The following is a 16,792-nucleotide window of genomic DNA, read 5'->3' on the forward strand; positions in this document are numbered from 1 at the left end:
TATTTCTGTGAACATCAAATTTGTATCCTTTGTGTGCATCCTTTCACGCACACATATAGTTATCCATACTCTGTACTGCATTACGCCTAAATTGAAAAAAATCCTGTACATTCAACAGTTTAGTCAGTGTCTTACTTGATGCTGGTCTCATGTTTTCATCCTTGAGCTTAAGTATCACTTCTCCTCCTCCACGTAATAAGCATGTTTACCACTGTTGTATGGTTGTCCTTTTTAGCTTCCCCTGACTGCTGAACTTATGACGAAAATCCTTAACTGCACAAGCTTACACTATCGAGGCTTACTTGGTGCACTGTGTTTGTAATGATATTGCATTTAACTACTTGTCTGTTCATTTATGTTTGTTAAACTTCTTAAATGCATTTATATCCTTAATGCACTGCTGCTTGATTAATTCATGAGTATTTATTCTTTTATGCATGTTGTAATTGTTATGCACCTTAATCTGTATGGTTTATTCTGTTTGCTTCTTATTGTGATTAATGTAACTATTATACATCTTAATGTGTGTGGAACCTTTCTTCCCAGGCCTTCACTGAAGATTGGCCACAGGTCAGTTAATTTATCACAATGTAAATAATTTTTTCTTTGTGATTTTTAAAAGCAATGAGAAAAAGTCTGCACCTTATTTGATCTGTTTGCATCTACCATTCACCACAATCATGTGGATATTATTACAGATGTTCTTCATAAGGATCACCACTGCAATAGTAGTTCCTACTCTGTAGATTTTCCAGAAAGATGGACATCTGACTTCGACTGAGCACAGGAGTTTTCTTATGTTGTACCTGTGTGCGTGCGTGTGTGTGCATGTGTGTGTGTGTGCATGTGTACGTGTGTGTGCGTGTCTCTTCCATAACTAAACTTAGACTGACATTTATTATAAGATAGTGTATGCTGTCAGCTGCGTTTGCTGTCTGAAGCATCCTTGTAGTTTGTGTTGATCCAGTAGCTTCCACTTTATGTCCAGATCAGTAAATACTGGTTTGGAAGCTGTTTTTTGCTTTCTGAAGCATTCTGGTAGCCTCTGTCAATCCACTTGCTTCCAGTTTTTGTCCAGATCAGTAAATGAATAGCAGTTTGGAATCTGTATTCTAATTTACATTGATGGGCAGCCACGGTGGTGCAGCGGTTAGCGTTGCCGCCTTACAGCAAGAGGTTCTCCTGTTCGATCCTTGGTTGGGGTGCCTTCTGTGTGGAGTCTGCATGTCTTCCCTGTGGTCGCGTGCGTTTCCTCCGGGTGCTCCGGTTTCCTCCCACATACCAAAGACATGCTGTACGTGGATTGGACAGTCTAAATTGGCCCTAAGTGTGTGTGTGTGTGTGTGTGCATGTGTGTGCCTTCTGTGGAAGGTTGGGCGCCAGGTTGGCAACTCACTCAACACCATAAAACTCCACTGCCAATCATGAGCAGGCAGTGATCCACTGTGGCGATCCCTAACTGGTAAAAAGCTGAAAGACGAAGAAGATTCTAACTTACATTGATGACATTTTTTTAATGTGAATGTTTATCATATCTAACTGAGGTTAATTGGATTGAAAATGGCTACCTTCCTGAGGTCCTGTATGCCCCCCCCCAAAAAAAAAAAAACCGCATACTGCAGTCATGCATGTGGAAGGTGGTTTTCATGCATGCACTTCCATTTGCTGTAGTTCTGTTGCCTGGGAGATTGCAACATCTTTTCTTGTGAACACTGTACTACATTTAGGAAGAACACCTTATCTAGAGCCAGGAGCTTAAAAAAGCTTACCCATCTCAAAAGTCACTAAAAGCCTTAAAGCGGGCAGACGAGCCATTTGTTCTGAGGCCTTTATCCTGTGGTCTTTGGGAAGAGAAGCCTTTTTTGACGACAGGGGAGTTTGTATATTTAGCTGCTGTTGCACATCTTTGCATATGCAGTGGATGTTTTCATCCTTTTAAAATGATGCCAGTTCTGCCAGAATTACTTGAAAGGCAGGATATATTTACTATCCTGTTTGATGACTTTCCTGAAGGTCAAGAATAGTCCCTGCTGTGCTAAAGGTGGGTCCTGTACCAATTTTCAGTTGCCTTTTATACTATCTTTGTAGTCTGACTACAAAATTTGCAGAATATGTGGTGGCCTGGCAAAGGACTAGTTTCCAGCTGTCACATTCATCCATGTCTGGTGATTCTCCTACCCCCAGAGTAGAAAAATGGCAAGAGAGTAGTGTCGTAACCATTTGTGTCTGGTGTTCCCCTGCCTCTTGAAGAGAGAAAGAAATCTTCTTCTCAGACTCCTCAAAATTGGCTCTCAAGGAGGGACACTAGCATCCTCTTTGTAGCTCACCTCATTGCATGCACATACCAACAGCCTTGTGACTGTTTTTTTCAGACTCCCTTGTGGAGGGCATCTCCTTTGGAGACTCACTTAATTTAATGGTGGAGCCCTTCAGAGGGGAAACAGGGGAGAGCTCTGTCTCATAAGAGGCGTGGGAGCCTGTAGGCTTGACACAGCCTTATGGTTCCTCTTGTGCAGGATGTGTTTGAGTTGTCATCCTTAAATCCTTTTTCTTAGTTCATCGCTTGAAAAAAAAAAAACCTCTGATTCCACGAGGTTCAAACAGAGTTTAAATGCCTTTATAAGAGCCATGTTGCAGATCTTGCATTGGCTTCATTAGAGAAGGCCAAGGGGTCTAAGCTAGTGCCAGGAGTAAATATTTTACTGAATGACAAAAAACTCTTGGATAGGTTCAGTACAAAAATGTGATACACTCCCACATTGGTGTATTGAGTGATTAATTAAATTACTGTAAATGTATGAAGTAGGTTGAGGCCCGTAAGAAAATAGAGTTTGACTATGGACATTTCTAATGAAAAACATAGAGAAGATTGCCAGGCTCACTGAGATGTTCCTTAGCATTGTAAAACATGCCATAAAATGTGTCTACAGTACAGAGTGCATGTGTAGTACGGCAGCAACTTCTTGGACAGTACTGTATTAGATTTGTCAGGATCAAAATCCAGCCCTGCTAGGAGACGCTGAGAGCCTACTGCTTGATGCAGCCTTGCACAAAGACTTTTTGTTTGGGCCACCTTCAGCAAATCATTTTGGTGTGGCTATAGAAACAAGGCAAGACTCTGGAATTAGTCAACCAGATATTTCACCAGCAGATTACTGAATACTGCAGAAATTGTCTAGACAAATCCTGACCATTTTGGTGAAAACAAAAAAAGGGGTCTTTGAAAGAAGCAGGTTTCAAATGGCAGCTGAGGTTGCAGGAAGCCCTACCCCCTTTCTTTCCTTCTCATTGACTGGGCAGCAGATTGGCCTACTTTCTGAGATGCCTGGCCCTAGATTTTGTCAGACTGATGGATAAGAACCATAATCTCCTAGAATTACCAAGTAGAATTTGTGTCCAAGCCCTCTCTTTATGGGAAATACTTCCCAGGCACTTAAGACCAGAAATACCTCACACTTGGGTTCCTATTAGATGACCGAGGATGCATTCTTTTGAGTGCGTCGTGGTCGAACTTGAAAAGACGAAAAGGCAAAATGACGAAGCGGCATATAAGTGAATTCTTTCCTTGGGAAAGAAATTGCTTGGCCACATCCGTTACTTTGCCTTTTTGTCACTGTAGTGCGATTTCGGAGTTGGTATATTTAAGTAGGGGGGTGTGGGGGGCACAGCCGCCCACTTTGTTTTAAGTGTATTTTTTTTTTTTTTTTTTTTTTTTTTTTTTAGCAGCGATTTTCTCCCTTGGAAAAAAAATCGCTGTTCTAAGCGTTCAACTTTGTAAGCTTTCGCTTACATGGGGTCGATAAATCATCATTCGCTTTTCTAAGCATTCGATGATCTAATATAGACCCTTCACACTTTAGTTAGTGAGACAGCTATTAACCACTGTAGGAAGTCCCAAAAGACCTGTAAGGAAAAAAAGATTTTATTTCCAGTTATTTTTTTCTATTAAAAAAGGTGGCCCACAGAGGCTCTGTTGGATATGGAGAAGACTCTCTCTTTACAGGCTAAACAAGTTCTTGGAAGTGAACAAATTCAGAATGTTGATGCTGTTTACTGTATAAGGGCACCTAGCTGGCCTCAGTGGATCTGAAGAATTATCTGTATGTCCTTATCCATCCAAATTGTATGTGCTTCCTCTGATTACAGTGGGGGGGGGGGGGGCAGTCACTTTTAGATCACTTCACTCTCCTTTGGATTATCCACTGCTGCATGACTTTTTCTCAAAATGTTTAGCCCAAGTCTTCACTTATCTCAGACCAAAAGAGGCCCATATCTGCATGACTGCTTCATTCTGGCTTCTTCATCACTACAAATGTACGAGGTGATGGCAGTCATGTTATCCATGTCCAACCCAGGCTTCACTTTCAACATTCTCAAGTCCATCTTGGAGTCATGAGCAAGAAGGTTCTTCTAGAACTCTGGTTGCTTCAGAAAAAAGATCATTTTTTTTCTGTCCAGGAACAAATCCTTGTGGGAGAAATTCTTTTTTTTTTCAAGCTACCTCAGGCAAAGTGTCTATAGACCAGAGAGTTTTATATTGAGGGCCCTGGCCCACATGGTCAGTATCTGTTCTGATAGTTCCCCTTGCTTGATTACATACAACAAAAATGTACAGGTATTTGAGGAGTATCTCGCTCCAACACAGACCTCCAGTCTCACACTGGATTTCTCTGTCCTTTTACAGACAAAGGGATTATTCTGGTAGATGGCCCATGTTGACTCCAGTCAGGGCTGTCCGCCATCACCCTTCACTGTGTGCCAGACTCTGACAGTGAATGTCTCAGGCCTGCCATAGGGAGTTCACCCAGCACACCTTAGTCAGTTGCTGCTGAGCCAAGAACATGCAGTACAAACATAAATGTGATAGAGGTGATGGCCCTGCTACTAGGTCCCAGAGCTTTGCTCAGTAAGGTTCGTACTAGTGGTAGTTAGAGACAGCACTATGTTATGTGAAAGTGGGTGGTGCTCTGCCTTTTTATCTGCTGTGCAGACTTTTGTAGTAATGGTATAGGAAGCAGATAACCCACATAAATTTACATGTGTAAGCCACCTAGATTGTCAGTACAAAGTGTTTTTGTGCATTGGCTATTCAAGTTTCTGGTCAACAGCTACAAGTGGAAGCTAAGCACTGGGTATTCAGGAACCGATATTTGACCAACTGTCAGCTCACTACTTCTACTCCAGGTTCCCAAGTTCCAAGATGGATTCAGTGTGGTGTGGAGGAATGACCTGCTAAATGCATTCCCTCCTCTTCTCCTTGTTCTGTGACGACTAAACTAAGAGCAGAAGGGGCAAAGCACATTCTGGCAGCTAACGTTTGGCCCAGGAAACCCTGGTTCTTCACCTAATATGGATGACCTGACAGATCCATGTTCCTACCTTAGCACAGCATGCACTTTTCTCAGCGAGAGACTGCAGTGGTGTCTCAAAGTCTAAAAACCCTTTGGCCAGCAGCACAGATCCTTTGAAGGACATGCTTTCAGATGGGGTGCTCCATGTCCTGCAAGAGGCTAAAAGAGTGGGAAATTGTACTTGGCTAAAAGGAAGAGTGATTCTCAGAGTGGTGCAGCACTACAAGAGTTTCACTCATGTGCTATCTAAAGGCAAAAGTCTTGCAAAACCTAGCCAAACTGTTAGCTGAAAGCCTCTGTTGTGCATCCATTAAGATGCACCTCTCAGCCATTTTTGCATGCCTGCCATTCTTCCTCACCTATACTTGTACTGCATAGTGAAGCTATTTGTGAAGGAGGTCAAATAAATAAATCTTCCAAGGAAACTCTCCACCTTCTTTGGACTTGAATTATGTAACTCAGTAACTGATGTCAGTTGCAGTTTATCCCTAGCTTTTTGTAGTCCCTCCTAAATTACTATCCTGGAAAACAATTTTTCTGGTGACTGTTACATAAGCCAGAAGAGTTTGAGGTTCAGGCCTTTCATATGCAAGGAATCTTGCATGGTCTTCCACAGTGACTAGGTTAGTCTAAGGACTAACCCCCTCTTTTATGCTAAAAGTAGTGTCTGAGGTGAGCCTCAATTGCATTGTGCAACTCATCTTTTGTAATAAAACTAAAGATCAGGGGAGAAAGAATACTGTGATTACTGGGTATCCCCTGGTAGTTAAAATACATTGCCAGAACAAAGTACATCAAGAGGGAAAGGTTGTATTCTTTTTCTGTTTCCAGCCAGAGAAAGAAGTCATTTTAGTTTCTAAACACACTTCTAGATGTCGACTGATCTGCATAGCTTTCTGTTATGATCAAGTCAATACAAGTCTGGAAGGTCTAGTAGGGGAGCAGTCTGTTAGTGTTGCAGCATTCACTACAGCCTTTTTTATAAATGTATCAGCCCAAGGCATTTATGAGGCAACAACATGGACGTTAGTCCACATCTTTTCCAAGCACTACAGAATAGACATCCATTCCAAGAGCAGTGTGTCCTTTGATTTTACCATACTAGAAAGACAATTGTAATCCTAAATATTCTTTAGTACCATCTCTCGAGTGAGGAATAATACTGCAGTAGGGGCAGGCATCTCTGATGTTCTTCGTTCCACATTGCTGCAGTCCTTACTATTGGGTAGTCCGCTGTCCAGTCGGCCCGAATACCAGAGTATATGGCTGACGTCGGTCAGGGCGCATTAGACTGACGTCAGTACGTCAGGGTACTAATGCGCATGACCGACGTCATATCCTCAGTCTTTTTTGCCGCATGGTCCGATGCAGAAGCAGTTTTGCGAGTGCAGGTTGGCGTTCTGAAATATTTCCGAAACCGGAGTTTCAGACCGAATCAGAAGTTGGCTAAGTACCCCGTTGGGGAACATTTTGGTTTTTTCTTGCCTCAGTATTTAACCGGATGTCAGAAAAAGTGAATAACTATTTCTTGTGGGAAACAGATACCTCATAGGGATTACCATACCTTGTGTATACCTTGTTTAGGGCCTGAGCACGACGTTGTTGGTGCGCTCTTGTGCTAGGTTTAACAAACGCACTATTAAGAGGAGGTTAGACTGTGCCAGGTTAGTGTTTGGGAAGCGTTGCAATTATAAAATGCCGTCGGATGCTCCGGCCCGCTTCGTCAAGAAGCGCAAGGACAAAACAGCGAAGCCTAGGGTTGATGAACCGGCAGTCCCGGACGTCGGTTCTTTAGAAGGCTCAGTGGAGCCAGAGGTTTTGCCAGGAGTTTCTATGGAGTCTCAGGCAGAAACTTTACTGTTACAGGATGTGCCTTCTCAGGAGGTAGGCCAGGCTGAGGGGGCTTCTCAGGTAACTGTTCTTCCCTCTCTTCCCAAGGTAGTTAGAGCCTCTCCTTCTGTTGCCAAAACTTCTTTGAGAGGTAGGCCAAGTTCAGCTTCAGTGGGGGCTTCTCCTAGCATTTCGGTGCTGTACCTAAGAAACATATGCTTAAAATGGCAGAAGATTTGATTACTATGATTAGAGGATGTATGCCCCCTCCTGATAAGGGGCCTAGGGTGGAACCCGAGTTTGATAGTTTTGAACAGTGTTCAGAGGCTTCTGAGTCTTCTGCGGAAGATTTGCTGGAGTATCCTCCTTATTCTGATTCTGATGTGGATGATTCCACTCCTACAGCTTCTCCTCCTGAGGATTTCTCATTTTCAGAGACTCTGCATTCCATGAGGGAGCACTTTAAATGGGAAGGCCAGGATTACTCTGATTCCAGGAAAAGGCTTAGGGAATTCTTGTTTTACCCCAGCATAGGCCCTTAGCTATACCTCCTGTGTTGAATGTGGTGGAAGATGTTTTTGCAGAGGCTTCCCTGAACCCTGACTCTTTGCCTCCTGCTCCTGTTAAACCTGATAGGTACTATAGGGTGCCCGAAGCTCATAAGTATTTGTTTAAGAGTCCTAGGGCGGACCCAGAAACTGTTTCTCAGGGGCCTAAAGGTGTTAAGGCCTCTGTGGTTAAAAATCCTGTTCCCACTGATAGAGGCAAGGGCTTTGGATAGGTGGGGAAAGAAAGTGTATACTTCTTCCACTCTAGCCATGAGGCGTTGAATTGTCAGTTTCACATGCTAAAATATCAAAATTATCTCCTTTCACAATTGAAATCTAAGGTGGATGCTTTGGCGGAAGGTATTGAGTGTAAAGAGTTGCTGGATTTGGTTCATGTGTCTGAACAAGTGGGTAAGCATTCTTTGCAATGTGGTTTTGATGCTGTACAGGCCTCCTCGAGGGTGGCTGCCACTAGTTCTGTTCTTCGCAGGCATGCCTGGTTGAGGGATCAGAATTTAGCTGAGCATGTTAAGACAAGGATTTTGGATGCTCCTTTACAGTTTGATGTGTTGTTTGGTTCGCCTGTGGAAGCAGTTTTAAAGAAAATGGAGGACAAAGCTAAGTCTATGCAAACTGTTAAAGATTTTTACAGGTGCAGCCACCAAGTTTAGTAGAAATTGGCCTGCTAAGGGGTGGACATATCCTGCTTATGATTCCCAGTCTAGGGGTAGGTCTAGACGTGGTAGGGGCAGAGCTCAAGGTTCTTTTAGGCCTAGAACAGGGAGTTCACCTGCTCAGACTTCTGGTGAGGGCAGGGGTCAGTCCTTTTAAACAGACCCAATGACCTGCCTTTTCAGCTGCCAGTAGATTCTCGTCTGGCAGCTCCTTTGGGAGGAAGACTGTCTCTTTTCAAAGAAAATTGGGATTTAATTACTCAAGACAGATGGGTGTTGGATATCATTCACCACGGTTACAGGTTTTATTTCCATACATTGCCCCTTTCAAAGGCATGCCAGGCGTTCCTCCTCCACAAAGAAAAGAGGCTCACAAGCAAATTTCTCAGTTACTCCAGATGGGGCCATTCAGCCAGTCCCTGTATCAGAAAGGGGCCTAGGATTTTATTCTCGCCTGTTCCTAGTACCAAAGAAGGGGAACACGTGGAGACCAATTTTGGATTTATCTCTCCTCAACACTTATCTGGACATTCCCAAGTTCAAGATGTTGACGTTACAACAGCTTTTACCTCTGCTGGGCAAAGATCACTGGATGGTAACTTTAGATCTCAAGGAAGCTTACCTTCATGTGCCTATAAGGCTAAGTTGCAGGAAGTATCTGCGGTTTCGAGCTGGAAATTCTCATTATCAGTTCTCTGCATTGCCCTTTGGCTTATCTACTGCCCAGAGTATTCACAAAGGTTCTGGCTCCAGTGATAGCTTACTTCAGGCTACACGGAATTCAAATCTATCCTTACTTGGACGACTGCCTGATTCTGGCTCAAGAAAAGGAAGACCTTCTACAGCATCTGGAATATGTTATAGCAGTGCTAAGATGCCTAGGGTATTCTGTGAACGAAATAAAGTCCAGTCTAGTACCCTCTCAAGACATGTGCTTTCTGGGTGTGAGACTGAATACAGCAGCCCAGATGGCCTTTTTAACCCCGGACAAACAAAAGAGTCTATCACTTTACTTCCATCAACTATCTCATCAGTCCGTGCTGACTGCAAGGACAGTCCTTCAAGCATTAGGGTTCATGGCATCTTGTATTCTGGTGCTTCCCAATGCCAAACTGCATATGAGGAAGCTACAATGGTATCTCAAAATGTATGGACACAGCACTGCCAGGATTTGGACACTGTCATTCAAATAATACCTTGCCTTCAAAAGAATTTTTGTGGTGGGCTCAGGAATGTCACCTAAACAAGGGACTCTCTGTGACCCGGCCAGAGGCGAGTCAGATTTTAACGACAGATGCCTCGGACATTGCTTGGGGAGCTCATCTAAATGGAAAGTGGATACAAGACAAGTGGCCTGCCAGACTACAGCATCTACATATCAACATGAAGGAGATGTTAGCAGTCCAGTTTGCATTAATGGCTTTCAAGGAGTTACTTCTTCCAGGGCAGGTGTTGATTCTAACAGACAACACAACTGTCATGTGGTACATCAACAAGCAAGGGGAACACATTCTTATCCTCTATGCAGGCAAGCAATGATTTTATGGGAGACTGCGCTAAGCTTGCAACTAACTCTTCAGGCAAGGTTTCTGCCAGGAGCACAGAACTCCTTAGCAGATGTGTTAAGCAGACAAATCATGGATCCCCACGAGTGGAAACTGGATCTTCATGTATTTCAGAAATTGACAGTGTCATGGGGAACTCCAGACATAGATCTGTTCGCTTCTCCACTAAACCACCAGCTGCCAAAGTTTTGCACAAAGGGGTTTCATCACACAGCTTGGAAAGTGGATGCTCTGTCTTTCAGTTGGAAAAACCTTCATGTGTATGCCTTTCCACCTCTGCCTCTTCTTCCAAAGGTGCTATTAAAAGTCAGACAAGACAAGCCAAGGATGATTTTGATAGCTCCAGATTGGCCTCGGCAACACTGGTACCCACTACTAAGGAGTCTGGTAAGGAAGCCTCCATGGCCTTTACCTTTGATTCCTCATCTGTTATCTCAGAAGGACGGTCATCTGCTCAATGTCAAGCTTCACTCTCTTCATCTAACAGCCTGGCATATTCTGTGTTGAAACACAGCAGGTCTCAACTTCCTCAACAAGTTTTAAATGTGATTATGGAAGCTAGAAGACCTAGTACAAGGAAAGTGTACGCAGAAAAATGGAAGAGATTTTTATTTTGGAGTACAGCAAAGAATTTGGAGATTTCTGAGCCTAATTTGAGTGTGGCTCTTCAATACCTTACTGAGTTATTGGACAAAGGTCTGTCCTTTTCTTCCATTAAGATTCATGCTGCAGCAATTTCAGCTCACTATGATTGTGACCCACCATTGTTTTCGCATCCTTTGTTCAAGCAGTTTCTTAGAGGGGCAAAGAATATAAGACCCCCACGTAGAGCTCCTACTCCTGCTTGGGATCTCAATTTTGTGTTGGAAAAACTTACTCTACAACCTTTTGAGCCTGCGGCTACTGCTGAATTGAAATACTTGTCATGGAAGACTGCTTTTCTGTTGGCTATTACTTCTGCAAGAAGGGTGTCTGAGTTGCAGGCCCTTATGGCAGTAGAGCCCTTTTTGATTTTCCATAAGGATAGGGTATCATTACGTACTAATCCTTCCTTTATGCCTAAGGTGGTTTCTAGTGTGGCTTTAAACCAAACTATTCATTTGCCTACTTTTATGCAGACCCCCAAAATAAAGGGGAAAAGATTTTGCACACTTTAGATGTACACAGGCAATTGCGTTATTATTTAAGCAGGACTAAGGATTTTAGGCAGTCTCAGCAGTTGTTTGTTTCTTTTGCTTTGAGTTCAGGGCAAGCCTGTGTCAAAACAAACTATTTCTAGGTGGATTGGGTTTTGCATTGCATTTTGTTATTCCCATCATGGCAAGGAGATTCCAGCTGGGATTAGGCCTCATTCCACTAGGGCTACTGCCACTTCAACAGCATTTCTAAGGGGTGGCAACTAAGGATATTTTGGAGGCAGCTACTTGGAGTTCAGTGCATACTTTCTCTAAGCATTATCACCTTCCTATCTACTCTAAGTCTAGGGCTGGTTTTGCCACAGCTGTTTTGCAAGGCATGTTGTCAGCTCCTACTTCTTTATGATTTGCCAGCCTCCCTTACCTCTGCTTTGGGATTCTACCCAATAGTAAGGACTGCAGCAATGTGGAGCGAAGAACATAGTACAGTTTTGTACCTACCATAAATGTAGATGTTCGAGGATCCACATTGCTGCAGTCCAATTACCTCCCTCCTTCCCTCTGTGTTTAGGGGTGGTTGTGTAGGTGAGGTTATATGTTGATATTTTTGTATATATTTTTGTATATATTGTACATATTTTTGGTGCAGGTATTTTGGGCCTTGTCTTTTTAGGGTCTTCTGACATCTGGGGCAAGAAAAGACTGAGGATATGACGTCGGTCATGCGCATTAGTACCCTGACGTACTGACGTCAGTCTAATGCGCCCTGACCGACGTCAGCCATATACTCTGGTATTCGGGCCGACTGGACAGCGGACTACCCAATAGTAAGGACTGCAGCAATGTGGATCCTCGAACATCTACATTTATGGTAGGTACAAAACTGTACTTTTTATTCAGTTATATAAAGATCATATTCATTTTACTGAAGCTGGTGTGATTGGAAAAACAACAACTTTTTTCCATAGAGATTTAATTTCCTCTTGCTCTTATTTTAGACGTCATAGAAAAAACAAGGCATCACAGAGGTATGTGGCCACTTACACCTTGTCAGTACCCGCCTTTAGACATTACCTGTTTTTTCAAGGTGAGATAGGCCAGATAAGCATGGAATTAATTTGTGAATAACCCATAGTGTTGCATTGCTTGAAGTGGAGTGAAATGTTCCAGGGAAGGGGTGATATTTGTGTGACATGTCTCTCTCTTACTAGTGATTTATTTGCTGAAGCAAATTCAGATGTGTGGTCCTAGTGTACACTGGACAGTTTGATTGTGGAAATGTAAGAGGTCTTGGACTGCTCGATCCCTAATGACCTGAAAAGCATGTCATAGATTGCCCCAAGGAATTAGGACACTGAATACAGGGAGAGAGCCTAAAGTCTCTCCTGATAGCTTAGGTCTGTTAGTAACTTTTGAGGTCTGCAACGACTTGGTATGTCTAGTAAGTACATCTCTAAAGAGGGTATTTTATCCTATGAGGGACATTATCAGTGTGGTATATAGAGGGTAAGTACAACTTTTGAGGAGGTACCATTTGTGGACAGCTGCACCAAATAAAAGGATTTCCTAACCATAACTGAAATATGATGATCAAAGGAAGAGGGTATTATCTACCCATGTTCCATGGTATCTCACAGCATTTTCATTTTGAAATGGGGTGTCATCTAAATTGTAAGCTAGGTGAAGGGATTGTTTACCAAATGTGACATTATTGTACTTTTTAGGATTTAGTTTTAGCCTGATTTCTCTGCAGCAGCTATTAACATGATCAAGTTCAAGTTATAGCTTCTGCATGTCAGAAGTGGATATCAGGTTACTATCCAGTTTGTTGTCATCCTCAAACTTGGTTAATCGGAGATCCCAGGTTTTGATTTGAAGATCAGAGAAGTGTATGCTGGATGTCAGAGGTCCTAGCCCAAATCATTGGTAATATACCTGAGCTGTTAGAACAGAGTAGAACGTTATTGGAGAGATGAGAAACCAAGGGTGATGTGTCTCAGAAAACCACTGGAGTAAAAGGAGGGAAGTTAATTTCCAGAGTTCCGGGCATGATCTTGTAGCAAGGCTTAATACAGTTTTGTTATGTTTAGATGTGACATAGGCCTTTCATTGGATAAGTATAACTTGGTATGCATGCAGGAATCTCTGTGAAATGCTGTGTGCTACCATCTGAGGAGACTTTTGTTTCCTTCAACTTGTGATGCAGCTTTGTACAGGCTGGGGAGCAGTATGATGCAACTGTCTTGCTCAGAATTAAATCAGATAACTAAAACTGCTGTAAACTGAAGACTTCCCAAGAGTATGGAGTATACCGTATTTCTGGGAAACTGAATGACTTATTCCCAGATTGCTTTCTAATTGGAAGATGGTCTTACTCTCAAGCAGTGAAAACTGTTATATAAACTCAGTATTGTCCATGGGAAATAAGGGAAGCCTTAAATGCAACAAGCAAAATTTAAGTGGGGTTTGTGGATACAAATTTGGGCTAGTTAAATGGATTTCTGAAGTAATTGAAAAGGGAGGGGGATTGAAAGTTATGGGTAGATAGCATCCGGTAATGCAGTCTCTAAAGTACGTGGAGGATGAATTAAGCTTCTGTTATGTATATGGGGAAGTATGCATGATTAGTTTAATCTCTAACCCCAGAGCACCTAGGAAATTAGTGATAGAACTCTACCAAGTATTGGTAAAAATGCAGAAGTTAAGACAGTTTTACATGCATATTATTTAGCAAAGGTAGATCTTTCCCTTCACAGGCTATTGCCTTTTGCAATACTAGTAATTGTGTATCCTGGTCCCTTCAGTTAATAAACTAGAGTTTTCATTTTCTGAACAGTCTGTGCTAGAGTAAGTAGTGCAATGCTTTACCTCTAATGGTGTTACTAAAGTACATTAGAAGTCATTGTGCTTTAAACTTCAGCAGCCAGAATAAATTTTAACCCATGCAAAATTTCACTAATTTTGTTCATGGTGATGTGTTAATATTCTGTATGTTCACAATATTAATGAAAATCTGAACCTTAAGAAATTTCTGTGCAAAGCAGTACCACTGCATATTTCTGTTCATGTTCATCATCATCTGTTTCCACGGCATATTTCTGTTCATCTTCATCATCTGTTCTGTCATACATCAGCTATGTAATGTAAACTATATAATGAAAATGATCGAGTGTAATGGTACATACAGATTCATAATTAACATTTCCATTTTTTTATTTATAATTTTATGAGTAGTCACTTCCAAATGTTTCTCGAAGTATATCATTATCAATAGCAGTTTGTTCATTGTATGACTTTTTGCAGTATGCCATACACTAATATTTTTTATTGAGGTAGACATGGTTCTCATAATTAAGTACATCAGTTAAAATCATGACGTTATATGCTACATATATAGTAACATCTCTTTTTATCATTGTATTTCATGCAGTACATTTCAGCTGAATAGTTTTTGACACTAAAGGTGATATTAGTAATTTCTACACAATAAGTCTGAGTCAAGAGGTTAGTGTGTAGTAGACAGTGTGGGCAAGGTGTTTGAAAGAGCAATTTACAAAGTCTGTAGAAAGCAGAGTTTGAAGGGCTACTGGAAAGGTATTACATGAGAGCTGTCATAGGGTCATAGCTAGTTATTAGGCATGCAGTCCAGGAGACCATTAAGGGGCCTAGTCCAAATTCCCAGTTGCCCCAAAGTACTGTCTGGTTAAGTGACTTGCACAGGGTTACACAGGAGGCAAATGAAGGTAGAATGATTCATGCCGTGTACCCTTGGAAGAGGAAGCAGCTCCTTATCAAGTGATGGCTTTAGTCCTCTGCACAGCCTCTAAAAAGATTAATGCTCCAAAATTATTTGGATTTGCTGTTTTATAGTTTTATAACTCTAAAGGAGCATAGTTGTTTTGGCAGAAAAAGTGGTGAGAGTAAATTAATCCAGTATCAGTATAAATAAGAACTGTCAGATGAACATTCATAGAGCTTAATGGAAGATTTACAACACTGAAATAGGTTAACAGATGAAACATTTAGTGTTGATGTGATGCTGCACATATCTATTTTGGGATTGAAATATATTTTTTAGAACAGGTGAGAAAAAAGGGCTTCAGTATGAAAATGAATCATGTCTGTTCGTTAAAATTTTAGAAGTCTATCTGAAAGAGGTTTAAGGGTAAATGAGAATTTTTTAAATAAATGTGTGTAGAGATTGAGAAGCAGAAGATGGAAGTTGATTAAAATGTAAAATTTGTTTATGTTCTTGCATGAGTAGAATAGGAGTATTCTGAATTATGAGTAAATGAAAATATTTGTGCCTGTTGGTGTGAAGGCATTGTGTTATTTACCCATGTGGTATTGACCCAGGTCCTGGAATAACTGTGGTTATAGGAGGAGTTGCTGACATGGGTAAGGATGAGCAGTCACTAGACTTGTTGACCCTCCTAAAGGAATGGATTTAGATCTACTGTTTTAGACTGCCTCCTGACATAAGATGGAGCAAGTTCATCATGGTACCGCCAGTCACTTTTCAGAGTTTGCTACAGGGTTATTAAGGTCAAACCTGTGCACCACTGCATGCCACACCTAAAAAGGTGGAAAAGTGTGAACCTAACTTCAGGGAAAGGGTAGCCATCTTTGTTGATGGTTGAGAGTCCAGACTGAGAGGCAGAAGCAGTACAGCACAGAAGACAAGTGAGAGAGCTTATGAGTAAATAACTGGTAAGAAAAAAGTATGCCACAGAAATAGATGAATGCTTAATTACTAGTGAGCAGCAAAGAAAGCCTGAATGGCTGGTCTGCTGTGCAATTCAATTGTGTGGTCATTCTTTTTCTCCTCTTTGTGTCTAGATTGGCTTCCACATTAAGAATCGGGTACAGGAACTAGGCCACAGTTGTGCTTCCTTGGTTACCAAAGCTGGAGCCTTGCAGTGCAGTCCCACAGATACATACACCAAAAAGGAGTTGATAGAATGTGCACGCAAAGTCTCAGAAAGGGTAAGATCTTGATCTATATGAGTGCAGTGAATACTGCGTTTAAAAGTTGCTATGAATGAGTTAGTTCTACTTTCGTCTGCCTTTTTTGCAGTTGCACACATTGGCACTGTTTTATTCGTAACTTGTTCTTGTTTCTAGCACTGTTTTTACTGTTCAGTATGTTCTTTTTTTATCAAAGACTACAGGTTGCTTGGAGTGTGTCAGCAGGAAAGTAGCCCAAGCTGAACATAGTTCTTAGTGCAGCCTAGAAGAGAAGAAAACCGAAATTGTGTAGAGAAAGACCACGTGCTTACATGATCTGCTTAAGGTCTTAAGGTCTGGCTGTGAGGAATAAATGTCTCTCTAGTGGTACATACCACAGTGTGGTACAGTGGCATGACCCAGCTTGTAGCAGTGTTGACAGAAGTGAGCTGGATTCCTTCAGATTCCAGTTTAGTGACCTATTTGATTTGTAATCTGCATCCTGCACTTCAAATTACTGTGTACCCTCTTGAGCCTTATTGGTAAAACTGGATTTTTGGTTACCACCCTGTAATGGACAGAGCTCCATTTTTTGTTTTTTTGTTTTTATTATAACTCTCACTACGTCAGGTCTTATTTGATTACTCCCCAAACATGTTGAAACCCATAAATGTTTTGTGTAGACCATGTTTGTAGCTCTCCAATCACTGTAGTGTTCCATTTGCTACTTTGTCATCAGGC

General features: G+C 41.8%; 1 protein-coding gene across 1 annotated transcript in view; it reads left to right on the top strand.

The window, feature by feature from the left end:
• The window catches only part of TLN1 (talin 1), a 3,443,760-nt gene that overhangs the window by 2,957,798 nt on the left and 469,170 nt on the right, over positions 1-16,792 (top strand). The window contains exon 48 of the mRNA XM_044078439.1: positions 15,944-16,090. Within this exon, the coding sequence (XP_043934374.1) occupies positions 15,944-16,090 (147 nt within the window). The remainder of the gene's footprint in view (positions 1-15,943; positions 16,091-16,792) is intronic.

The sequence above is a fragment of the Protopterus annectens genome, chromosome 1.part1 (genome assembly GCF_019279795.1).
Source record: "Protopterus annectens isolate FY-2018-M chromosome 1.part1, PAN1.0, whole genome shotgun sequence".
Taxonomy (NCBI): domain Eukaryota; kingdom Metazoa; phylum Chordata; order Ceratodontiformes; family Protopteridae; genus Protopterus; species Protopterus annectens.